This window comes from Aphelocoma coerulescens, chromosome 1A (assembly GCF_041296385.1).
Source record: "Aphelocoma coerulescens isolate FSJ_1873_10779 chromosome 1A, UR_Acoe_1.0, whole genome shotgun sequence".
NCBI lineage: Eukaryota > Metazoa > Chordata > Aves > Passeriformes > Corvidae > Aphelocoma > Aphelocoma coerulescens.
This window is the reverse complement of record NC_091014.1, coordinates 76,943,690-76,969,712: the sequence shown is the minus strand read 5'-3', so window position 1 is coordinate 76,969,712 and position 26,023 is coordinate 76,943,690. Positions and strand designations below refer to the sequence as shown.

Below are 26,023 nucleotides of genomic sequence, written 5' to 3'. Positions count from 1 at the left end.
CTATCCACCAGAGCAGAACTTCCCAAAGTGTGCATGACTTATAAGTAAAACTAGGGGATTATAAACCAAGAGCCGTATCTGCTCCTGTACTATTTGACCATGACATGACCTTCAAAACTTCAAAATCAGCTTCCAAAATAGCCTCTGAATAAGGAAGCAGAAACTGGTTTTCAAATTTCTAAAACAAAATTCAGGACTGTTAAGGGGAAAATCCTGCAGTTGATTCTGGACTCTGAAAATGTGTCCTATCAATTTCAGAAAATTTAATATAGATTTATGCCATTATATCCATTACAACGCAGTACCAGATGCCACAAGGAGTGAGAAAATTTCTAAATTAACTACAGTGCTCCTCCTACTTAAAATACCATTGCTCTCTTCTCACAGAGTGGAGGGGCAAAGCAGGGGGCCTAGAAGTGACTCTGAAAGTGAGGGAACAGCTTTATTTGTCTTAATTCATCCTGTCCTTGCCCTCTTGGTTTCAGATACAGAACAAGTGCAGCACCCATTACTGGAGTCACACATAAAAAACCATCAGCAGACACCCAACAATGTGCTTTATGAGAGATCACGTAGAAATATTTGTCTGAGAATAACTGAGCAGCCCAAGCTGAAAGGATTTGCCTTCCTGATAACATCAGTGACAACATGACTGATGAGCTTGAAATGCTGCCCCACTAAACCAACTGCAGCACACATGTGGCACAGTGCAACAGGCACATCCTACTCAGAGGGGAGGGAGAGCAGAGTTCTTAGGAATATGATCCTCGAAACAGACCTTGGCCAGAGTGATTTACACAGCTTATGATGATGAGGCAACAGCAATTCCATCAGTCAATCCCACTTCTGTGCCTGGGTGGTCTTTCCTTTCTCCAAGGTGTCAAAGAGAATAAGTTGTTCTTCCAGGCAACTTGATACATGTATTAGACAGCAACCATTTTCACTTTTAAAGCAATGTGTGCCTGCTTCCTACTGATGGAGCAGAAAGAGGTTTAGAATATGAGCCTCAAGTGGTCCCTTCTGGAGAAAGGTGTTCAGGATATTGTGTCTTATCTTCTGCAGAGCCTGAAGTGCTCAACAGCATTATATTATTATAGGGAGAGAAAGGACAATGAAACTTTGTTTGATGATATAAATCAGCAAACAACAGGCTAAAGCCATCAGGAATTGCATAAATTCTGAAGTTCAACCTCAAATAACCAAGGCAGAAATAAATATTTCAATTACCTTTTCCCCAACAAAAAACCCACGACCTTGTTAGACCCTAAGTGCCCTGTTAATTAACTCTGGTAGGGCATTTATTAGATTAAGCTGGGACTTTTCAGTTTCCTGCAGAGCGAGACCTAACTGGGGCAAGCAGAGTAAGAGCACAGTAGGGAAAAGACCCCTCCCATCCAGTGCATCTCTGCTTTTCTAACCAACTCCCACTACAAAATTGCTTCCATCTCAGTACACTGAAATAAGATAGCTGACATGCAAAAAAGTTGAAGAATACAAATGTGTCTTCACTAGGAAATGATGGATTGCTCTGGACTGTAGTGACTTATATTCCTAAGAGTAAAGGGGAAGTATTTCTCCCTTCCTCTAACAGGAAAATAGGGCTTGAATAAGGGAATAAAGTGATTTTGACAGTGTTAGAAAATGATGCTCTCTGATCCACACTGATCAGGTAAAGTGTAAAATATGCATCTTCATAAACCTGTCTTCAAAAATATGCCTGGTAGGTAATGCTTAAAATCATTTAAGTGAGACAGTCTCAGCTTAACAAGAAGATAGAGAACTATTTTAAACCTCTTCAAGATTTTCTTCTAAATAGGATGTGGAGAATGTAACTTCTCAGTTGGGTTAATCTCACCTCTAGATCATTTCTCCACTTCCCACAGCAAGTTAAAAAAAAAAAAAGTAGGTGCATCTCCAGTTCTACTGGTTTAAGCTTGGCAAGAATTGTCCCTAGCACAGCTCTGGATACAAGTTTAAGGTGTTTAAGAAACAATACTTCTGTAATTAAAGCAAACTGCTGCAGAGCAATAAATACAGAGACATGATACTTTATCCTTGGCTCAGAAACTCTGCTAGCACAGTGCCCAATGTGTTTTCAGAGCAGGTGCCCCAGTGTTTGACCTGAAAGGACAACAGCAGTGGGCTCACCCTACCAATTTCTCATGCCTAATAAATCAAGTCTCCTCTACAAAGACACAGCAAAACTCACTTATCACCACCAAAATTATTGGGAGTATTGTTTGTCCAAGTACCAGGCAAAGCATGAAGCAAGAAAAGGGGCATTTTACTCCCTTATTGTTTCCCCCAAAGCTCTTTTTGGCTGATTTTGTTTTCTTGCAGTCTGATTACGGCACAAAATGTCTTAAACTTGAGTGCTATTTCTAATGCTTTTTGGACCCCTTTAGAAGTGGGGAGAGATCTCACCTGGTGTTTTGATGAATGCTGTTCTAATGAATTAATACCAAATAACTCAGATACAAATAACATTTATCAACGTGATGGGAACTGAGGGAAAACCACCTGCCTCACAGAAAGAGTTATCTAATTCCACAGGTTCAAAATTGGTGACCCAGATTGGGTGAGTAAGAAAAGCTGTCCATACCTCCAAGGCAGATTTCTGTACCGTAATTTGGCTGTAGACTCTCGAGCCTTCTGGGCAAACAGTCCTCAGTTCCTCTTTATTGAGGGAGAAAAGCTGAGCCCCCGTCAGCACACCAAGGCTGTTCACAGTCCTGGGGACACACCAAGGGAACAAACAGGAAATCAGCAAAACCACACTGGCCAAGGGAGAGAAATAGGTTGTCTTCATCCCACATTGCCTCGGGTAGGGCTACTAAATTAAGAACAAACTTTATGAAGCAGGACTGCTGAAGTCAACTGAGTATCTAAGCACCACTTTTTGGTAGACCCTAAAATACATATATACACACATCTGTAGAGCTATAACCACACTGACATATATTTTTATACATGTATTGGGTGCACTTATACACATATCTATATGTGTATGTAAAAACAAATTGTTTTTTCCAGGAGTGCAGCTGACATCTCTTGATTTACAGGATGCTGCTTGATTTTAAAAAGTGGTCAGACCACATCCTTCTTCCTGACAGGAAAACAATTTAAAGAAGTTTTCCTACATTTGCCCTCAAACTTACACAGGGTTGAATCCTTTGGACTGCAACCAGGCTTTCACATCCTCAGGAGAGGAGTCGTAAGTGATGTTCACTACCGGGATGTTTGGCCGTGGCACGTGGAATTTCCTCTGGGCAGCGCTCCGGCCGATGGTGAGCCGGTGAACAAGTTCATCCTGCACCTCCTCCATCTGGGATTTCCTGCCTAGAGAGAGAGAGAGAGAGATCCCACAGGAGTCATTCTCAAGGTTGCTTTATCAAAGCCAAGTAATTTCTTACATGCTACTTTAAATCATAAACTTTTTTCTTTAAAGATTCACTCACTAGAGATGATTGAATTATTGTTCTCCTTTTCCCCCAGGGAATATTTCAATCTTCCCAATCCTCTCTTCGCAAAACAAAACAAAAATAAACCTACAAAAAAGCCCCAAACGAAATTCAACTAAGACCCAGAAAGGAGAGATGAGCTGGATGTCACAGACAGGCATAGATCAGTGTGACAGCACCCAAGCTGTAGAATAAAATGGGAATAGAGGGTTATTCAGTTATCACTGTCTGCCTTTTTTAAAATAGAATTGAGGGTTTAAAAAGAAAATAAGAAAAATACGAGGAAGGTTTCTCACACCGTGGGAAGGTAGTACTTTCCACAAACAGATTTTTAATTGAAAGTTCAACTTTTTAGTGCAAATCAATGTAGGCAAAAAAATTTCACAGCTGCTGACACGTATCAACTTACATCTCATGAGCTATTGTAGCAATCACATTTTTGACAAGATTTTGAGAAATTTGAATTCACTCCAAGCCTGGAGTGGCTGCTTAGCTGAAACATTGTCACACTTTGCATTAAAAAAGGAATCAAAAAAAAAGGGTAGCTGCTCTCATCAGGGACTACTCAAGAATTGGGCAAGACTTGTTTATTTATTTATTCATTTTAAACAAAACTGTAAGAATTCATTATCCCCCAGAACCCATTTGTCTGAAACATTTAGTTCAGTTGCTGTTCATTAGCAGGCAACAAACTGAAATGCTTTTTGGTCATTTCAACAAGATCAACGGCAGTGAGAGTTGTTTAAAATGACTATAAAAATTTCTATGGAGAACTTCACAAAAATAGTTAGAATTCAAAAGGGTGTAAGTAACCTTTTGGGCTCACAGAAGATACTGATTTTGCACAGTTGAACTCTCTGAGCCGTAACATTGGAACAACTATAAAAATCCTCTGACAAACAACTCAAATTATCTCAAAAATTCTCAGGATTTCCTTGCCAAGATATTTTTAGTGATCTTTATTCAACCTTCTCACTTTGATACCCAAACAGTAACTACACCACCCTCTCAATGCACTCAGATGGCAAAACCTATTCCTTTTCTCCCATTACACTGATAGGAACAGATGAAAACAACACCACTCCACTAAGAAAAAAACCTGTAAGATGGAAACATTTTTGCATTCTCTACTTTCCTTTTATATTCTCTCAAAACCCCTCCAGGGGTTCTCTCAAAACCTCTCCAGGGATCAATATCTCTGGCCAGTTAAATAAATAAAAACAAGCTTTACATAGGCCTCTAGGATTATTTCTTTAATCACCACGGCAAAAAGAAGAAAACACTTTGGTTTAACCATTTCCTTTTTTCTTTTACAAGACAGCCTCAGGTTGGAAGTGGAAAAAATATCTCTACTATAATATTTGAGGCATTCAGGCCCTATTGTGTAGGGTTTCCCCCTCTCCCCCCACCCTGAGTGTGAATCAGAAGCCCAGTGACACGAGCTCAGTGATTTGTGCAGATCTGACAGGGGTTATACGAGGAAAGCCTTCAGGCAGCGTTATCAAAGCCTGCACCCGCTCTTCTCCCAAGCAGGAAGAGAGACAGAACATTGCTATCTTCCTTCTATTTACACAGATTTTGAAAGACTTATGCTTAATCTAGACCAAGACTGTATCAAGAGACAAATATTTAGCTGTTAGATAAGAGATCCTTCCTGCTGTTCGATGTGTTACCAGAAATAAACAGGATGCCCTGGGCATGGAGCAGGTTCTGCAGTGCTCTCTGCGGGGTTCAGGTGGGTACTTGGCCAGCAGGTTTCCCATCACCTTTGCAGAGGCAGCTATTCTGTGAGGGTTTTTGCCTGAAGCCCATAAACTGGGCTTGAGTGGGAGCTCCAGGAGGTAACAGGAGCTCCTGTGAGTGACCCAGGGCCTCAGCGTAGGCTGGGAGATGCCTTGTAACCACTCAGTCTACAGCAACCCTTCACACCTCACACTGGGTACCTAAAGCCAGGATGGTCTTCTCACTTTCCATCTAGAATGGATAGAAAAGGCCTTTGTGGATTCAAGGACACAGCCATGCTACAGCAAAGTCCTTACATGGAAATAAAATTATCATTTTGGTGCATGCGTGTGTGTGGGAAACTCACCCTCACTTTCCACATCCTTTGTAGCTGTTTATTTTTCTGATTTTATTTAGGTAACAAACTATTTCTTTGGGAAGCAGCAGTCAAGCCTGTTCCTCCAACCAGACTGTTCCCCATTTATAATTTCCAGCCAGAGAGTCCATTAGGTGAATTTACTGAGAAGTTCCCAGAGTCCTCTTGAGTTCAGAGCTTAGGCAAGAGCTTGTCCTCCACCAGGCAACGTCAACACAGACTCCACCAACAGGATTATCCACACAGGCACACTTCCCATCCTCTGGGGACAGGGCACAAAGAAGCCCTTCCCCAGAAAGGATTATGCTCAATGCCACCTTCTGACCTTAGGTGAAAGCAGGATTTTTTGGTAAGGCAGCGAGGCAGAGGATACGAAAAGCTGTCAACTCTTCAACTACAAAAAGCTCATTATTTTTACAGCTATTACTTTAAAAGCTATAGCAAATGCTTGCCTGTGTGTTCCAGTTATTTCTAAGCCAAGCAATCACATTGTTTAGAGTGCATTTAGGACAGAAATTACTGACTAAACAAGCTCTTCTAATCCTGCCTGCTTTTCAGTCAATGCAGAGCAGCAGCCTCAGCATGCTTCAACTGGTGTATTTACAAGGTGGCCTTAATCAGAACTTCTCAAGACAGCCACACGCTGTTGGAAGCACATTACCAAGCTTTTCCAGCTATAAAGGTATGGAGTACATTCCTGTGTCCTGCTGGGACAAGGACACCAAAGCCTGCTCCATGGCCTGCCAGCTGCTGCTGCTTTGACCAAGCCAGGGGGCCCTGACTGTAAGGCAAGTCTCCAAAATTATTACAACATGGTTCCTGTGCATCAGCCACATCTGTAAGTGTTCTTGAAGCCCTGAAAGCATGTTTCAGAATGGTGCAAATGACCTAGAAATATGGGTGATCATGAATTGAAGTGCAAAAGCAACGTAACTGATTTTAAAAGCAACTTAGGTTGTAATGTGGCAGTGAGTTCAGGTGGAAAACGTGCATTCACCAGCATATCAGCATGGGCATTTCCAGTGCTGAAAACCACTGACCAGAGATCCCAGACATTCACAAAAGGACAGGATTTGGGCTGGGACAAGTGTGAAGTGTTTTTCTCTAATTACCATTATGGTAATTACAGCAGGGCTCAGAACACGCATCCATAGCGAACCTGTATTTTAAACATAAGGTTAAAACTAAACTTTTCATGAAGATTTATCTGAAACACAACTTCAAGGGACCTCAGAACGAAGCAAAACACAGAGGAAAGGCAGCAAAGCTTTTTGTCTTGCTTCTTAGGGCACACTTACGATCCACAGGAATTTGCTTCTGCCGTTGGGTGTCCCGGGCAACGCTGCCGCCGCTGTCGCTGGAGGTGCTGCTTTGGCGGCTGACAGCTGCTGGAGCCTTGGGCACGGGGACTGGGATGGGTGCTGGGGCACTGGGAGGCAGGGGGACAGCCACGGGGACAGGAGCGGGTGTGGGAGGCGGTGAGGGCGTAGCGGGAACCGGATCGGGTTGTTTCGGTCCATAGTCCGTCCTCTGTTTCTGAAAGGATGCACAGAGGCTCAGTCAGACAGCAAAATTTGGGCAAGGCGTCAGGCAAACCCAGACTTTGCACCAAATGGTGTCACTTACTCCTCAGAAGCATCTTACTTGCCAGATGTGGTTCCAAAGCTTGCCAAAACTTGATCTGGCATCAGTGTTTGGCATCTATTTCCTTCTCTGCCAGACATGAGACTCAAAGCAATGGAATCATCTGAAACCCATTTCTTTCTTTCAAGCAGATTAATTCCATAAATGAGATTGTTTTTAAATCCCAAACTTCTACTAACTGGCGCTTTTGTAACAGCTTTTCAAGTTTTTGACTTGTTGAACTTTATCAGTGTAAAAATGTGCATTTTAGAGATGTTATAGAAAAAAAAAACCCTGTGAAAAATGAACATATCCAGCCACACCTAAACTCAACTAATGTTTTAACTTATAAATGCCACTGAGGTTAGGATAATGCATTGTTTCTTGAACTGCAGACAGCATTTAAGAGGTTCCTGCTCCTCCTTTCCATTCATCTGTGCCTTTTCATCTATTGACGTGATCACTACAAGCCACCTCAAGGCAATAATCTGATTAAAATCCAAGCCCCAAATCTCACAAATCTTGGATGAGGGCTGTTATTTCTTTCTCCCCCACTTCATGCAATGTTCTAACAACATGTAAGTTATCTTGCTGCTAATAACTAACTAGTAGGTGTCTCAAGAACAATTTTGGAAAGTAATTTCCTAGTCTTTAGAATAGCACCAGGTACAGGAAGAACACCTGTATTTTGCCAAAGCAATCATAAAGACAGACAAATCCACAAGCAACCTGTGCTACCCTTTCTTTCAAGCAGTCCAAACTCCGTATCTCACTGTTTAACAATGTTCCCTCTCCACAGTTTTGCACCAACACAGCTTGAATGTTCAATATTAAAGTTTGTTTGCTCAATAGGGATGCCTCATTTCGTAGTTATGAGAAGTCTGCTTACTTTGGGATGAAGGAAGATGAACACATTCCCCAGATTCATTGCTCCTTCCTGCAATACCTTTCCCTATTTCCTTGGAGGCAGAGGGTTTACAGAGGATCAAGTAGGGAAATATTTGTAGGAGCCACATGTTAGAATTTGAGCAGCAGATCACTGCCCTGGCAACAATCAAACTTTCATTAAATGTCAGCAACTGCCCTTGCACAGGAATCCCCAGCTCAGTGAAGTCCAGCTGATGGACAAGGAATTTAGTAGTGAGTGTAAACTGTTACAGCAATACTGATTTACACCAGCAGAGTATTTATCCCATTGGCTTCTCCAGCCAAACAATTAAGCCTGAGAAATGAGCCTTACTTCCCTTGGATGATTATTCACTTAAACCATAATAGTCAGTTACTAAATCAAACACACATCCCTGCAAAACATTTCCCATTAAACGGTTTTGTTTGTTCATTTTTCTTTTATCTCAGCCTTTAGTTGCTCAAAGGCACCCATCTCACCTGCTTTGTGCAATGTGGGGAGATTAAGAAAACAACCATGGTTGACTTTTCTGTATTTTACTGCTTCAGTGTTAAGACAATAAATGCTTTTTTAATTGTCATTGACAAGAAAAGTGAAATGCAGAACATAAAAGTGAACAAGCAGAATAAATATATTTGTGAAATTTGGCCTTTGGGGGAAAGAGAGTGTATAGCAAACATACCATAATTTATTATATAGTATATAATAAATTATAATAATAATATTATATACAATTTGTTATATAGTATATAGTATAGATGTACTGTGAGAGACTCAAAATCTTGTCAGTGAATTAAAAAATTTCACAGCTACTAAAACCTTCCAATGGTATTCACATCTTCTTGTCTTGTTCACAGATTTCAACTACTAGACTGTCATCCCCACAACATACCTTCTTCATGTGTGTTTTGACCTTCTTAAAAAAAAACCACAAGGAAAAAGTAGCACTTTTTTATGACAGAGAGGATGCATTACAAACCAAGGCATGCACAGCACGTTGCCACAATCATAATCCAGAAAAAGTCATAGCTAAAAACTATGTGTAATTCTCCATAGATGTTACTGGAGGAGCTGCAAAAACATGTTGTACTGCAATCATAAGCCTCATCAAAACAACCTGCTGCAGTGAAAACAAAAATTAATCTGGAAGCATCACTCAAATTCTAAATTTACAAATGCAACCACATTAAAATAACACTTTGCATATTGCTGAACAGTGCCCAAAAGCCAATTATCTATTTGAATCCCATTTAACATTTCTTTTTTTAACACTTCTTTTTTAATTCCAGATCTTCTGAGGACATGCCCACTTTCATCCCATCACTTCTATTCATTGCTACAAAAAGAACCAAGCATGCACTATGGAATTTGGTGACTACATAGCCCAAAAGAGGGATTTTTGATATTCAATATCAGAAGAGTAATTCAGTTACCTCTGAAAGCTCTCCCAGTAATTGCTGTGAGAAAAATGGAGCAAATCACATTGAATAGTATTGTTAGAAAGGTAAAAAGTAACTGTCTCACACATCACTCCTGAAATTTCATACACATTAGCAATTTAAACTAAAGGAACATTCAGTCTTAGTAATTACCTCTTGTTACTCACTAGGAAACTAACAGTGAGTTATTCTGATATTCTTATTTTGAATAGGGAACAGTGCTGGCTACAAAATATACTCATGTGATACCATATAAGCAATCAGCTCTTTCCAAAGCACCTACCCAGACAGGAACTTAAGGAATAGTTTTAATAGAAAACAAAACCCAAGGAAAAGACTGCCAATGGATTGAAGATCATCAGGTGAATGTAAAGCACACTTGCAACTGTAGAACAGTAAGAGTTAAGTCACAGCAGGCATTTAAAAAGTGCTTGTTTGTTCTAGCTCAAGAAATGCTGGCTAGCTCAGCAAATGAGATAAAGGTGGCTGCTCTCAGACATGTACTCGTAGAATGGTTTGGGTTGGGAGGCACCTCAAGGTTCCATCTAATTCCAACACCCCTGGCATGAGCAGGGACACCTTCCACCAGACCAGGTTGCTCCAACACCCATCCAATCTGTCCTTGAACACTTCCAGGGATGGGGCATCCAAAGGTTCTCTGGGCAACCTGTGCCAGGGCCTCACCACCCTCACGGTGAAGAATTTCTTCCTAATATCCCATCTAGACCTGTCCTCTTTAAGATTAAAGCCATCACCCCCTGTTGTATCACTCCATGCTCTTGTAAAAGTCCCTCTCCAGATCTCTTGCTATCCCCATTTAGGTACTGACAGGCCTTTAGAAAGTCTCCCCAGAGTCTTCTCCAGGCTGAATAATCCCAGCTCTCAGCCCTTCCTCACAGGAGAGATGTTTCATCCCTCCAATCATCCTGGTGCCTCCTCTGGGCTCCCTCCAGCAGCTCTGTGTCCTTCCTGCTCTGGGCTCCAGAGATGGAGGCAGCTCTGCAGGTGGGGCAGAATCCCCTCCCTGGACAATCTGACTTGCTACTCACTGATTTCTTCACAGCAAGAACAGCAGTGAACAACTCTGGGGTTTATTTTTCCTTCTTCCTCATATTTTTATTTCTTTTAAGAATGAACTTGCACTCCTCAATTCACGTAAATTGGAACAAATGCTCTAAATTATTTGGAATGGTGATGATACACACATTAGAAATCTGGATATATCACAAAAGCTTACTGGGACTAAATTTTGTTTTCTTATTTCTTGCCAGAAGATCTTTGTTTGTACAGGAAAAAAATTAAATCCCAAAGCTGTTTTCAACACACTACAGGCTGCATCTGGTTAAAAAAACAAGATTCAGTATGATTCAATCTATTTTTAATGGAAGCAAAATAATAAGTTTGAGTAAAAATGCTCATGGTATCAACCCTAATTCTTGATCAGGGTAAAAGAGTGGGAACAATATATTTTCAAATCTATTTTAGCATTAAAAAAAAGGGAATATACATATTCAAACTATGGGAAAAACAGACAACTTTAAAGAGGCATTGGAAACAACCAAAACCAATGTTAGTGCTGGGAAATGCTCTCATTAAGTTAGCACACAGAGCTTTCCATTTAGCCTCCTTCTGAACGTTTCAGTGCCACACTCCTGTTTGCACAGTGACACGAGCCCACCAAGAGGGCTGCAGAGCATTCAGCCTCCGTTTTGTCAACAGCACTGTGGTCTGGATCTTTTCCTGAGACTCATTTCAAGGGACAAGAGAGAACCAACCACTTGTCTTCAGCCAAAAGGGCCAGTGAGGAACCCAAGACTGGAAGAAAAAATTTCTTTCAAAAGGGTCTTTTGCCAGAGTTTACTTTGGTGGGCTCAGCTATTATGCAAACAGCTGGCTATTAAAATCCCATTAAAAACCACCTAAACAGTTCTTTGTGGGGAATACATTCGTGGTTTTACTGAATTTACAGGAAACTTAGGCAGAATTTACTTATTCAAATTGTTATTAGCTAGGATTAGTCCCCATTAAAAAAAAAAAAAGAAAGAAAGAAAAAAAGAAAATATGGACAAACTGGGGACTCTTAAGCCTTATCACTAATCAAATCCTTTTTCAATTACTTGGTACATTTTTGTGTAATAAGTGGCATCCCATAATTTGAGATTGGATCAATGTTGAACTGGACAGGAAACAACTTTTTGGATTTTTTTAAGCCCCCAAAAAATCTTGGTCATGTGAAAATTTGATGTGAAATGAGCTAAGAGAGATGCTGGCCCTTGGTCAAAAGCGATGACATCTCTTTGGCTATGGCCACATGAACACCTGGCATCTGCATCTCTTCATTATCCAACACTTCATGATCTGCAGGAAGGGCACCAGCAGGCAAAAGCTGAGTGTGACACCACGACACTGGCTTGGAGCACAGAAGCTGTGCTTGAGGGGAAACAACTGCCCACAGAGGTGTTTGGAGGGAGCTGATAAACAGAGAGACTTGAAAGAAAGCTTCTGACAGTGTATCACCAAGACAGGCAAAGGACACTCATCCCAACTGAGGCACAGACTTTTTGTCTTGGTGTTTCTCTGCCACAGACTTGCTTTGTACACACACTCTCACACTCCTGTGGGCAGTCATGTTTTTTTAAAATGAGACTGCAGGACTGGATTATTAAGCATTTACTCCCTGCCTAAGGATTTCATACACATCACTGATAATATAACTGTCTCACCTCACAAAGGGTGTCAGCAGACTAATTAACATGCCCACCAAGATACACAATTCCATCCTAATTATGTTCTTCAAATTTCACTTTCAAGAGCATTAATAAAAAGTTGATAAAATGCACATAAAATAGGAAATACTACGATGAATTGTTTTATAGGTTCACCAGCAATACTTCTACAAATTAAGAAATCAGAGTGCTTGGGAAACTCTTTATGTTCCTATATAATAGGATGGTTAAATACCAATGCTGGCTCACAATAAAAAACCAGATTAAATGACCAACACCCCAGAAGACTCTGATAAACAATTAACATTAGTAGAAAATAGAAAAATTCAGCAAAATGCTCTCCTAAAAATACAGAAGTACCAAAACAAGCAAAAATACTGTTTCCTGGAACTAATTCAACTGACCAGAACGCAAACAATGTTACAGCCTCTGACTCACAAAGATAATTAAAAAACTGGGGTATTGCTGGCAATGTCCTGCAACTATCACCCCAGTGCTTTCAAGCGAGTATCTGGGACCTGGATCCTGAACCAACTGAGCAAAAAATCAGGATTTAAAGTAATGTGTGGCCTTAGAGGTCACTAGGTAGGGGAACAGGGTGAGAGCAAAATAAACTTTGCAGCTCTGAGAATAATTGTGATAATGAGGTATCCATCTCTCAGAGAAGGGGTGTCTGTAGCATAATCAAGTGAAAAAAATCCTCTCTTTCAATGGAAATCTCGATCCTTCCAAATAATCTATAAACACCCTTTGGTGAGCAGTGTGCTGGAGGTTATTAGTCTGTGAAAGAAGCCACTACCCTTGCACATAACACTGATCTGCAGGTGGCCACAGCAGACAGGCCACTCTGAAACACACTAAGGCAACTTAGGAGAGCAGCAAAAGCTGCACAGCACCAAGCACTGAGCCTGCTCCTCTTCAGGGTCTGGCAAAGGCACTGATAGGAGCCACTTCGATTTCCTGCTCTACCCACAAGTTCTCCTGTCTGACTTTGGGCAAGGCTTTCATCCCTTCAAGGCCTCCTTTCTCTCTGAAATGGCAGCAAAGTCTCATAGGGCTGTTGTGAAAATAAATGGAGCTATGCAAACACTTCCCAGATGAACCATGTGTCCATCACAGGAAAACAGACAAACAAGCATGTTCAGGAGTGCTAAAATTATGAAAATCACCACGAATTAAAGAGCAGCATTACTGACATGTCCTGGTAAAGACTTAATTTATCCTGTGCAATTCATTATATTCATAAATAATTTCACAATATTTCAAGCTCACATTTGAATATGATCAAGCTGTAGAATAACCTGCCAGAGGGCAAAGTAACAAACTTATCTTAAACGTTGTTCCCTGACCCTAATTTTCACAGGTCCATGGAGAATGCTTTGTGGAAATTATTATTTTATTCAATGCCATGCCCTGTCATTATTTCAAACAGAGAATTTCAAACCCTGCAGTGTGTTACAAAAGAAGAGTGTGAGAACCTCTGCTCAAAACTCTACTCAGCCTGCTCAGGACGTGGTGGCAAATTCCAAACACACAAAATGACATGCACAGGAAGGAAAAAAACAAGCCAGATCTTTAAATCAGGATTTGAAAAGCACTCTAGATGCATGCTTCACTTCACAGACAGGCAAATCCACAATCAGTGCACAATGAGCCAGTATGTTACAGGCAAACAATTTGGGACAGGAAAGCTCAGAAATGCTCTGCTTCATGCCCACCAAGACCAAGACAGGTCTACTGCATTATTTTGCAAAACATTGTCGCATTTCTTGGTTTTCAGTCATCATCTGGAAGGTGCAGACACAAAGAATGAATATTAGACTAGATTAAATTATTAAACTTCAAGTTTCACCAGAAGTTTGGTTTAAAAGTCTCATTCAGAGGCAGGCGTGGAATTTCTGCTTAATCCAAACTTGTTTGCCTAAGCTTTCAAGATCATTAGAAAAAAAAAAGGAAAGAAAGAGGTTTTAGGAAATATAACTTCTTCTTTTAGCAGCCTCTGATCCCCTTAAATTTTGTCTAAAAATACACACTACAACTTTATCCTGTATATCCTTACTTGGGTGGATAACTGTGCTGATGTAAGAAATTTTTTTTAAGTAATTTACCCTCTAATTCTGTTCAGCATATAAAAGAAATAACAACAACAAAAAATATATTAATTCCACACCACTACATGAAAGAAAGAAATTTAAATTAGGTCAGGATAATAGAGTGCTATTGATGCACAGACACAGTAATTGAAAAATACCTGCTTTGTGAATTCAAAAGCAAATATACCTCCTTTTTATGACTCCAAAATTACAATAATTAAATAAATTCAAGACTGGGAGAGAGACACACAAAGACAGAAAATAAAAAGAAAAGCTGGAATTCACTCTTCTAGGAAAAACAAAGATGACCCTACCTTAAATAATTCAAACTCCTTCTTTGGCATCAACAGCTATCAATTCACAAAGGATATTTGCAATTAAAATAAATGCATACACATCCATTAGGACTGAAATTACCACCTCTAAGCAAATAAGCAGGTAAAAAAACCCGAGGTAAAACATTTTGCTGTATCTCTCAACTATGTTAGTTAGACTCTGTGAAATACAGACATCACCTTCAGCCTCTACAAGAAATGTAAATTAATGGTGACATATCAGTGGAACACACAGCTATTTGAGCCTTGCTGTGACTCTCCTCCTCCTCCCCATGCACACACTGACACTTCCAAAGGGGTTTTGCTCCCAGGATGGGCAGTACCTGGATGGTGCGGGTATAGGCAGGCTCCGGCCATCCCTGACCGCCTTCTGCATTCCTCAGAGGGTCCAAAATGTTGTTTGGCACAAAGCCTGTGCTGCCACTTTTGTTCTGAACCTTCCACCACTGCTTTCTGTCATCCAGAATCTGAAATAATTCGGTAAATTAATTACATTTTTTTTCTGACTTTCCTCCTGCCTGTACTTAGGCTGTGCAACATTTCAAAACAAAACCACGACTTTGCCAGGTTTTGCGCCTGCCAACAGATCTCACACAGAGAAAGAAAGTGTCCCTGAGAAACCCCTGTACCTTCCCTGATTCTCACCATCATTAATTCTACATGGTTCTACCACACTTTTCAAAAGGGGGCTCTCAAGAAAGAATATGTAAGTGTCTAATGAACTTCAGTCAACCCAGGCACGTGCTGGATGAAAACCAAGTGGAGCGAAAATCAAGTACTTGCCACCATCTCTACAACCCATATGCTGCTGGCAAAAGGAAGAAATTATTACTAATAACCTAAGTAAAGGCATTGCTCTGAGAGAGCACAAATTTGGAGATATGGCACTTCTTAGTAAAGAGGCAACAGGAGCAGGATGGCTGGGAGCAGTCAGAAGTCCGACTACCTGCCCCACCTCATACTCTGCATTTTCTCTCTTTGTTGCTCCCTCCCTTCCAAATGCATCTCACTTTTATGATGCCAAATCCTCTTGGAAAGAACAGCTCTCCACTATACCCTGTGTGTACACAGATAGTTATTTAAACACCTCTTAATGTTTAAAAGCAACACTAGAGAAGATGGAAGGAGCACAGAAATGTATTTCTAGCACGGATCTCTGCAGCACCCTTCCTAAGTCAGCAAAACTGATGCAAAACAAATTAACTGAACTTTCCATACTAAGGCAGACAAGTCAAACACATCGAAGCAAACATTAAGGAAAGCCACACCGTCCACAGGAAAGGTACCCTGAGTTTTGAGCAGCACCAGAAATTTTTGTGTTGTCTTTGCAAACAAAATTACCTCTACAATCTCTTCTTTCATGACAGAAAGCTCACTGTTGTTTCTTGCCACGAATTCATACTTGCATTTGGCGTACTTCTTGCTCTGTGCTTTATTGTGTGCTTCATAGTTTCTGCAAAGCAAAGATCAGACTATTGTTCAGCGAGACAGGCAAGCAAATAAAAACACAAAATGCCCTCTTCGAACAGCCCACAAAACATTTTTTAAACAAAAACCTCTCAACCACAATATGATGCTGCCATAGATGACTTGTTCATAATACACTGGGGTTTAAGTGCCAATAAAAGAAGTAAAAACAAAATAAAGTGGTGGCTGAAATACACAGGCCTCAAGAACTGCTAACCTTTATCAGCTCACTGCTTGCACGGTGTATGATAACAGCCTAGATTAGCAGGTGCTATTGTTTTAAAATAAACATGTACTCTGTATTTAGTTTGTTTTCCTACAGAAGGTTAAACAGTCATTTGCCATATAAACAAATGACTATACTTAGGATATAATTGATGGCTTGTGCTTTGTACAAAATTGTATTTCTAGCGTTCATCCCAGATTGTTTCAAATACATAATAGGTGAATAAATTTTTGCCATCAACACTAATGGAGTTAAACTCTAAAAAATGTTCTCCTATTGTAGACCAGTTTTCTTAATCGACCATAAGATGCCATCAACTTTAACAACTTCAAGATACTTTCTCAATTAAAAATGAGAAATAACTTCTTGCCAGTTACACACAGGATTCATTGTAGAGCAAGGCATATCACAGTAAGCTCTGTATCCTGTTTCCATGAGGAATGACCTGTCCAGAGCTACTACCTTCTTTGACACAACACTTTTTTTTAATTGAGAAGTCCCCAGCCAACTCCAAACAGGTCCACAAAACCCCCCAGTAACTTTATTCACTTGTTGCAAATTACACCCCAACAACATAAACACATACCGGGCAGTAAAGCAAGCAAGCAAACAAAAAAAACCCACATGAGTGAGTAAGTAAGTAAATAAATAAATACATAAATAAATAAATCCAAACAGCTAATGAAAACATGAAGCAATCCATGGCTTGAAATGCTGGGTCCAAGGTCACGGCTTGGGGGTATGAACACAAGATGCTGCTGCTGGTGCTGGTGCTCTGTAACTCTGGGTTCCAGGTGTGCCTGAGCAATCCAGCAGCTACCTGGCTATTGCATGGCTGTGGAGAACTGTCTCACTTGACTTGAAGAGCAGAACCAAGGAAAATCATACTTGGATTGAAAGATCATTTTGAAAGAAAGGCAAAACACTAACAAGTATTTAAGGAGAGAGTGAAAAGCAGGGGATGACCCCCAGCCTGCAGAAGAGCTGTTACAAGGCTGAACAATGTGTAATACCAATTTTTCCTGTCACCCACTTAAAATTCATATAATTTTGAATTTCTTTCTTCTTGTCTCAGAGATACAACTAATGTAGCCCTGATAGTACTTTTACTTACAGACTGCCTTTCCAAAATCATTTCAATAACTGTGTCTTCCTGTTTTGTCCACACCTAGCTATCCTGATTCCTTCAAACATGGAACTCAGCAAGAATTTTTAAAAATTTCTACGTTTTAGTTTTACTCCACTCAGCAAACATGCACATGACCAGCCAATGGCTGCATGCTTCTGAAGAGACACTAATTCTTCAAGCCCAGGCTCATCAGACAGTTTACTCTGGGCACAAATATTCTGAATGCTTCCCTCCACCCATCCTCCACTGTGTTTCTTACTGCCTATCAGATATACCATAATTTCAGGCCTCAGCTCTTCACTGCACACTGCTTGAGAGCCTAGAAGCTTGCACAGACTTACAGAGAGCTTTTCTTCAAATGACAGTGAAAACCAAACTACAAAGCAAAAAACACTACTTTGAAACACCACAAAACTTGCTGAAAATTACTCAGTACTCTTGTGGCATCAGAGTTCCTGAAATACCTAATACCCACTGAAAGTCTAAGATTCTGACACTTCATTTGCATCACCCAAGGGAAGCATGTCTTACATCAGTGGTGAGAAACAGGCACCACTACAGCAGGTCTCATTCCACAGCTTTCCGAAGACTAATTTCACCTTTCATGAACTGCTTCTTAGAAACAGCCATTTCTCAACCACAAAGGAGGCTTGGATAACTCTTTCAGTTCCAGAGAGATACCCCAATATCATCAACAGTTCAATGCAGTGAGACTCACACTCTAAAACTGAAGTGGAGGCAAAAACATTTGCATGGAATATTCTTACTCTGAAAGGACAAAACAGGTCTTACATGACAGATAAGGTCCACATTACAGGTAAGGGAAAGGAATTTAGAGTACAGACCATCCAGATTTCAAGCTGACTGGTCCTCAGACAAGAATGCAACAGGCAATCAAGTTTGAGAAAACAATTAAGAGATGACTACACTGCTGTTGTTGCTATGAGGAATAAATTCAAAGTTCAGGGAAATAATTCAACCTGCACACCACATGGGAATTTGCTTGCAAGCAGATTAACAACAGGATCTTTTAGCACACGTCTCAAAACTAGGAATTCTGAAAGGGTTTTCACCAAAAGAGTTTTATCAATGATGCTTTAACCAGCAATTTGATCTCCAAAACTTAGCTTAAACATCTTCCATGGCTCATAGGACAAAATACTTTTCACACAGTGTACATGGAATATGGTTTGGCACAGGAGAGCAGTTCCAATGCTTCTTTACTGATCTGCTTCCACAGCCTGTGCTGCTATAAATTCTCCCCAGACACAAGGCCAAGGATCACTGCATTTCATCTTGTCAAGTTATTCAGTTTTAGGATAAAATGAAGGGGGTGAGAGAGGATGTGCAAAAAGACACCGTTTGCTATGCAAACATTTCAGAGCATTTTCTGTAACATTTGGAAGAGGATGGAAGAGACAGGGTGTCACTGTTCTGAAAGCAGGTATTTATACACCAGCCCAGAAAACAAAGAGCAGGAGATGATGGAGCACTAAGTGAGCAGCTAAGAAAAATCAAACCATCAATCAAAACAACTACAGGTGAATCTCAGAGCAGACTTGTCATTCTTTGTAATTCTGAAAAGAGCAAAGAGTGTAGTTAAAACCATGAAACAAATCAGAACGAAAATCTGAACCCAGGTGGGAGGATTCTGTGCTTGCAATTGGGTCGGAATTCCACCGTATCATTTTTGACAAAAGCACCAATTTAACATCACCGATAAACAGGGTATTTCACAGAAATGATATGAAAAGATCTTAAGGACACATCTTCGAGAAGCAAAAGCAGAATCCCCACTGCTAAACAGAATCACTTCCCCCAGTACAGAGAACGACCCTCTCCAGACACAACCGGAGGCAACCACAGACCCCGCCACCCCAAGAGCAGGAAGTGGGGACAGTTTTCCACAGCACCACGGCCGCTGCCGAGTCAGGGTTACCTATCTACATGCCGGCTAACAGTTTGCTTAAAGGCAGCCACCGCTGCCCCCTGGTCCAGCAGAGGCCCTCTCTTGTACACTGTGTTACTGAATGCGTACCCATCCGCCGGGGGGTAGTCGGGAACGCCGGGAGGCTGCAAGACAAAAAGGGAACAAAGCCGCCAACTGGATTAGTGCCATCCACCCCTGCGCTTCATCCCGCACCCCCAGGGGCCCTGCCAGCATTCCCCCATCCTCAGGTGCCCACGGGTGTGCCATGAAAAGTTAATAACTTCTGCGTTTCAAGTACATAAACGCGGAGATCAAAAGGATAAGAATAAAAGAATTTCTATCCTGAGTCATCCCACTGCATTAATATTGCAGCGGATGTTCTTTAGGAAAACAGTTCTCTGGGGCAAGGGCCGTGTCATCTCTCAGATATCACCACAGCAACACAACTTATAAACAGTGGCTGAGCTGCTTGAAAAGGAACTGCATGGTAAAACTGCTCTGAGCTTCTGTTCTGGATGCACACCTCAAGCCACAAACCTCTAGCCAGCCAACAGTAAGTCTGTGTAAGAAAGAAAGTAAAATTATCCCTCTGTTGCAGGATCGTAATAGGAAAGAGCTCGTTCATGTCACACTCTCACTGAATATGGCTATAGTCCATGAAGAAATGCAAAAAGGACTGTGATAGTTGGTATAATTATGGGTTTTAATTAAGGAAAATATTCATACTTTATCACAAGCACATATGTAAGAACATTCAAAGCTTTAGGAAATTCCTTTTTTTTTTTTTTAACAAAAAAAGAGAACCACCTTAAATTCAGCATTGACACTCCCCTTCTAGGCAAGAATGATTTTAATCACCATTTCCTAAAACAAGACCAAGCTCAACAGTTCATTTTTGGATATTATGATACTGAAATAGCTCATTTTATATCCTTTCCTCGTACCATCCAGCTGCACAAGTTAGACTGGCTGAGATTCACCAGAATTTGCCAAATCTTTATGCCTGGTGTGTTGTTTTTTTTTTTGTTTTCTCCTGTGTTGTTTTTGCTTTTGGCTTATTTTTTTTCTTATCTCTGTTAATGTGGCTACAGAAAAGTTACTCGCCCAATCTCTGCCTCCAGGTGTCTGACCTGGCACCAGAGCCACTCGCTTAGGGGACTGAGGGTTTATGAAAAGCAATTAAAACCACACACAGAACTCCCAATACAAATAGAATATTCTTTAAAACTGTATTATTAAGACCTCTTTGGAAAAAGAGTGTGACCTGGCTTATGCCTTACACCAAAAGGCACCCAGGAAGGAGGAATTCATTTTACTTCACACATAAATTATTTGCATCACTTTAGCCTCACTGGACACTCTCTGGTGGTTGTTCCACCACCATTTGAAGTCCTTGTTGCTGAACTGCCTACACCTTAAAACCTCTCTGCTGGGAGCTGCATGTGTGGCTGGATCTTAAGGGTCAGGAATTTGGGAATGGAAAGGAAAAAAAAAAAAAGAGGTTTTCAGGGGTGGGAACCTCCAATGCACTTTTCCTGGTGGTAGAGCCCAGCCCAGCAGGGAGAACAGGGCCATGCACCCCCTCTCCACTCCCAGCACAGCTCTCCCCAGGCAGCCTTGGTTCTGGGGAGATGAATTCCACACCGACACACACGAGGCCAATCAGTGGCAAGAGACCAACACTTCCATTCTCATCTCATTTTTCCAGCACTCCTCATTAAACAAACTGTTACAGCAGACTTAGGAAAGAATAATTATCTTTGCATCACCCACTCCAGGGTGGCTTTTGCTCCAGACAAACAGCATTTTGCACTCAGGCAGCTCTTTCCAGCTGAGTACCTGCAGCATTTCACAGCTATTAAGCAGCTCAGTGCCTTTTCCCCCAGGGATGTGCTAGGGATGCATGGGCACAGGGAGCCAAGGTACCAAGGTTAAACCACTTGCCCAGAACCTTGTGGGAATCAGTGACAGTCATGAAACCAATGCCTGACATCCCAGGAACCAGGCACACAAACTACTCCAATGAACTGGGATAGATATATAGATATAGATATATATATTTATTTTTTCTTTTTGTGTATGTATGTGTGTCTTTCGAAGGTTAAGACAAAGAGGTTGAGTTGGCATAAACAACTACCAGTGCATGAAAAAGATTGAAGTGAAATCAACTCCCTGAAACACAAGCAACTGAAACACCTCAATATAGTCTCCCCCTTCAGATTGGTTTTAGGTTGTTATACATATAAATAACATGAAATTCTTAAAATCATCAGAGGAGAAAAATTAATGACCTTTTTTCAACACTATCAAAAAAAGTTTCAATATTGTTGTCTGATGTTGTTGTAGCTACTATTATTATTATTATTTAGAAGGAACACAATATTAACAAAAACCCACATGGAAATGTAGACCAGTAATGAAAAATGGGACAATGTTTGATGTTTTTTGGGAGGTCACTAGGGAAGGGGCGGTGACAGCAACAGCAAAAGCTACATTTCACATTACTGTGCCTGTTAACATTACTAAATGCTTTTATGCTCAAAATGAATCACTGGCAATAACTTAGTTTTTGTCACATTTATTCTTGTATATCTTGTTAGGCATGAGGCCAAACAGTGCTTTAAGTAATCAAACGTGTATTATGTTATCCCCTCTTTGCTTGGCAGGCTTTTTACCAATTTTATTTGTCTCTATAGCTGAGTAGACTTTTTTTTGACTAACAGAGGTTCTCATGAAAGTAAAGTTTCAATGTGACTGGGAAGTTTTGTCAAGTTTTTGCTGGGGAGGCTTTGCTATCTCCAATTAGAGAAGAACAACATCCCATAACAGCCAATAAAAATTCCCCAAGATGGAAAAGACTCTTAAGTGAACCTAATAAATTCTTAGGTGCATTTCCATCTCACAGCTGCTAACAGGGTACCTTGGATTAGCTAACACTTGATTTAAACTAAAACCAGAATAGAAAAATAAATAAAAAATTTAAATTAAATCTTGTGTCCTCCCAACAAAAGACAAAACCTTCCACAAGGAAAACTTTTGCATGTTTAAAAAGGATATAGCCCTTTTTTTCTGTTAATTAAAAAGCAACAAAATCCACATATATTCTTAAAATTTTCACAAAAATCAAAGTTCATTTTCTGGTAAGTTCTATTGAAAATAGAATAGAACAGAATCTTGGGAAACAAGGGGCTGGCTATAAAGTTGGTCAGAAAATGCAACCTGGTTTCTCTAAAGGCTTTAGATGGGGATGCATATTTCCATTCTTTAAAGAGAATAACCTAACTTTTGCTAAATTCATGACGTTCCTTTGAAGAAAATTTTGGGACAATGTTTTTTACAATAATTTTCCTGTCAGCAGGGTTTTTTTAGAAGTAGGCCTAATCTACCTGATACGGTATTGCCCTGAGAGCACCTCTGAATACTTACAAGCAATACAGTGAAAGTATCAATATGTTAGTGAAAGGAATATTAAATTCCACACTTATGAAGAAGCAGTTTAAGTCCAAAATTCCACCAAAAAAGGGGGGTTTCTTTCGTTTAGACTGTGTGCCTGTGATTGAAAGCACTTTGGTTCAAACATTGCCCAAAGTATCTACAATCAAAATCAATGGGATCTGATAGCAGAGCTCAATCAAACTGAACCTAAGGGCTTGGACTGTCCTCCCAGCTGAGGCAGGGAAGTGCACAAGTTCAAGGAGAGCAGCAGGCAAAAAAAACCTTGCATTTTCCTAACTGCATTTTTGGTGGCTGAACAGGTATTTGGTTTCCTGTGACTTCAATGTTAAGTGTAAAGAGCTTGCACTGCCAGAGCAGGTGCCAGAGCAGGGTTTCTCCAGGCATGTCCCAGAATATTGTCCTTAGGGAGGCAGTGGCTGGTGTTGCCCTCAGCTAATTAATGAACAGAACACTTTTGCAGGACCTTACCTCACTTGACAGTCTCTTCATCTCTTGCTTCCTCTGTTGCTCTGCAACGTTTGCCACAGACTCAGCCAAGTGGTTGAGCTCTTGCTCCTTTGGAGCTCCCATGAAGTTCAGCAAAGGAGGCTCCCAACCATTTCGGAAACGGGGGACATAAGGGGGAATAAAATGGTCCTTTGGCCATTCAGCTCTGTGTGAAAAGCAAATTAGAAATCTGTGTCAAGGGCCACACAACTGCTGGTTTAATAGGGTCCCTATAAATTGAAACGCTTTTGAATTTTTATCAGTATAGAGGAGAGGCTGGGATAACAACACAGGCAGAATCACGCTAGAAAAGAGAAAATCAGCAGAACACATTTATTTATCACAACTATCCTCCCTGCAGCGCCCTGCAGAAAAGAATTTGCTCCTTCTATAAGGACATGTCCATGCTAAAGCACAACAAACAGAAGTTTTTAGCAAAGGATGGGTAATATAAGAATCAATCAAAACAAATCTAGGACTTGTTCTAACAGTGAGACATGGGGGAAAGTATTGCAATGCTCTATTTGTGTGAAAGCACCAACAAAAGACTTAAAGAAAGTGCCAGCTTTGTAAGAACACCTGAAAGCAGGCATGAAGCATGGAAGCTACACCTAAAACGAAAAATAAACAAATGCTTTCACAGACATAAACCCCACCCCACTCTACATGCTCCAAGACACAAGAACTATCATCACATTTGCTGTTTCATAGTCCAGATTGATCTTTATAAAATACTGTACTACTTTGCAGAGTTCCCCTAGCATTCTCTATTGTAATACCAAACACCTAAATGAATGCTTTCCTGCTCTGCCTTTGCACTACACATAACACTGTCCCACAGCATAAATTACTGTGTCCTCACAGTGGAAGCAGAAAACAGGAGTGTACCTTACAGTCTTTTAACAGGCTCGTTGCTGACACTGCTCAAAATCAAGGGACAAACGCTGCCAGCCAGGAGCAGTCAGCAATTCCCAGCTTATTAGCAGGCCTGGGATTGGTCAGTAATCCCTGATTTTATCATCCCCCTCTCCTGCTACACCCCACCCCAGGGTACCTCTGGATACTGAGATCAATCACGCCATCAATTCTAATCTGCATGGGTCAGTCAACTACATTTTAAATGCTTCATTTTTCACCACCAAACACAAGCTATTTCTCTTTCCATTACCCTTTTTTCAGGATGGACTGAACAAATGGAGTAGTTCCCAAGACAGGGAGCCCATTATTTTGCCCAGTGATCCATTCTCCCTGCACGGGGCTCCAACACTATGAGGCCATTTCCACTCCATCCATGCAGCCTTCCTTACACTCTACAGCTTTCAATGAACCAAATAATTAATGAAAGCAAAAATCCATCTGGTAGACATTTGTGTTCCAATCTGAGATCTGAGAGCAGGGATGAATAAACACAAAAACCGTGCTGCATTTCCAGCCCAAGTGATTGCCTACTTCATCATCACCAAATGTACTTATCTACCACAGATTACAGAGTCCAAATGCACTTTGCTAATTTAAGATTTTTCTTTTGCATGCTTAATTCACCTAATTTCAAGCTACAGAATTACCTCAAACCCAACAAATGCATAAAGAAGTCAACTTCCAGCTAAGCTAAATCGTAACAGTGAATCCATTCAATGCAATGTTTAAGGTATGCACATGTGGCACAGTTCAGTCAATTAACATTTTTTTATAATTATAAACATTTTTATAGCATTATGATGCTTGTAAAGAAGTAAGTACATTGTAAATTTTTAACTTTTAATAATCATTGGAAATTGAAAACAGACATTTGTAGCCATTATTTAATAGTTTGTCACTTTTTATTGCATCTTCAAATTGTTTTTTTAATGAAGTCCAGATAGATGGGCTGGGAAAAAAATGGTGAAGAACAACTGGAAACATGCAAGGGACAGTTCAGAAAAACATACTCCAGAAGATTATGTCAAGAGGTTCTGGATATCACTGACAAAAACCAATTCTCTCTGCATTTTCTCTCCTTGAGATCCCAAATCCAAGTGAAGCTAAAGAGTTCCCTCCCAAAACCTTCAAAGAACAGTTCCAAAGAGTCCAAATCCTAACAAAGTAGTATTGAATTTATTGGGGGGCTGGATAACCTGGTTAAGATCGTGTCAATAAACTTGATTTTTAGAGATGGCCTCTAAAATCTGAAGACTTTTGCTCACCTGGCTTTGGTCCATGAATCACCCAGGGACATCCACAGCTGTCCCTCCTCGCTGGTGACCGTGTATCGCAGGAAGTCTATGGTGTCTTTTGTCAGGAGGGGGCTGAGCACTGTGCCAGCAAGCTCTGGACCTCCTGTTGTCTGCACCACCTAAACCCAAGGATTAAAATATGTCAAGAACACACACGCTGTCAGCAAGGAAGTGGCTGTGAATTTATGTTATCTGCAGTGCTGCTAGGAAACAGTCATTAGTCATAAAAACACCACTCCCCCCAGAAGTAAAAACCCCCCTGAGAATCTAACAGTGTGTCTTCATGTCCTACAAACTAACTAAACTCTTTATTGCTGAAGAACTGTTGTTCTGGTCACCAACCATTTTTTATTAAGACCTACCCTGGGCAGTGTTATTTTTGCTTTACTGATCAAAGCCACACACACTTCCATTAAATATGCTTTCAACTCTCC

The 26,023-nt window shown here is 40.6% G+C and overlaps 1 protein-coding gene across 7 annotated transcripts in view; it reads right to left on the bottom strand.

The window, feature by feature from the left end:
• The window catches only part of EPS8 (EGFR pathway substrate 8, signaling adaptor), a 128,771-nt gene that overhangs the window by 2,140 nt on the left and 100,608 nt on the right, over window positions 1-26,023 (bottom strand). For 6 of the 7 annotated variants that reach the window (XM_069003575.1, XM_069003574.1, XM_069003573.1 and 3 more), the window contains 8 exons: window positions 25,560-25,708; window positions 23,359-23,542; window positions 19,444-19,577; window positions 16,024-16,135; window positions 15,006-15,149; window positions 6,858-7,095; window positions 3,159-3,339; window positions 2,603-2,732 (listed from right to left, as the gene is read on the bottom strand). In XM_069003575.1, coding sequence (XP_068859676.1) covers window positions 2,603-2,732; window positions 3,159-3,339; window positions 6,858-7,095; window positions 15,006-15,149; window positions 16,024-16,135; window positions 19,444-19,577; window positions 23,359-23,542; window positions 25,560-25,708 — 1,272 coding nt within the window. The remainder of the gene's footprint in view (window positions 1-2,602; window positions 2,733-3,158; window positions 3,340-6,857; window positions 7,096-15,005; window positions 15,150-16,023; window positions 16,136-19,443; window positions 19,578-23,358; window positions 23,543-25,559; window positions 25,709-26,023) is intronic. The other variant, XM_069003579.1, reaches the window with a different exon arrangement.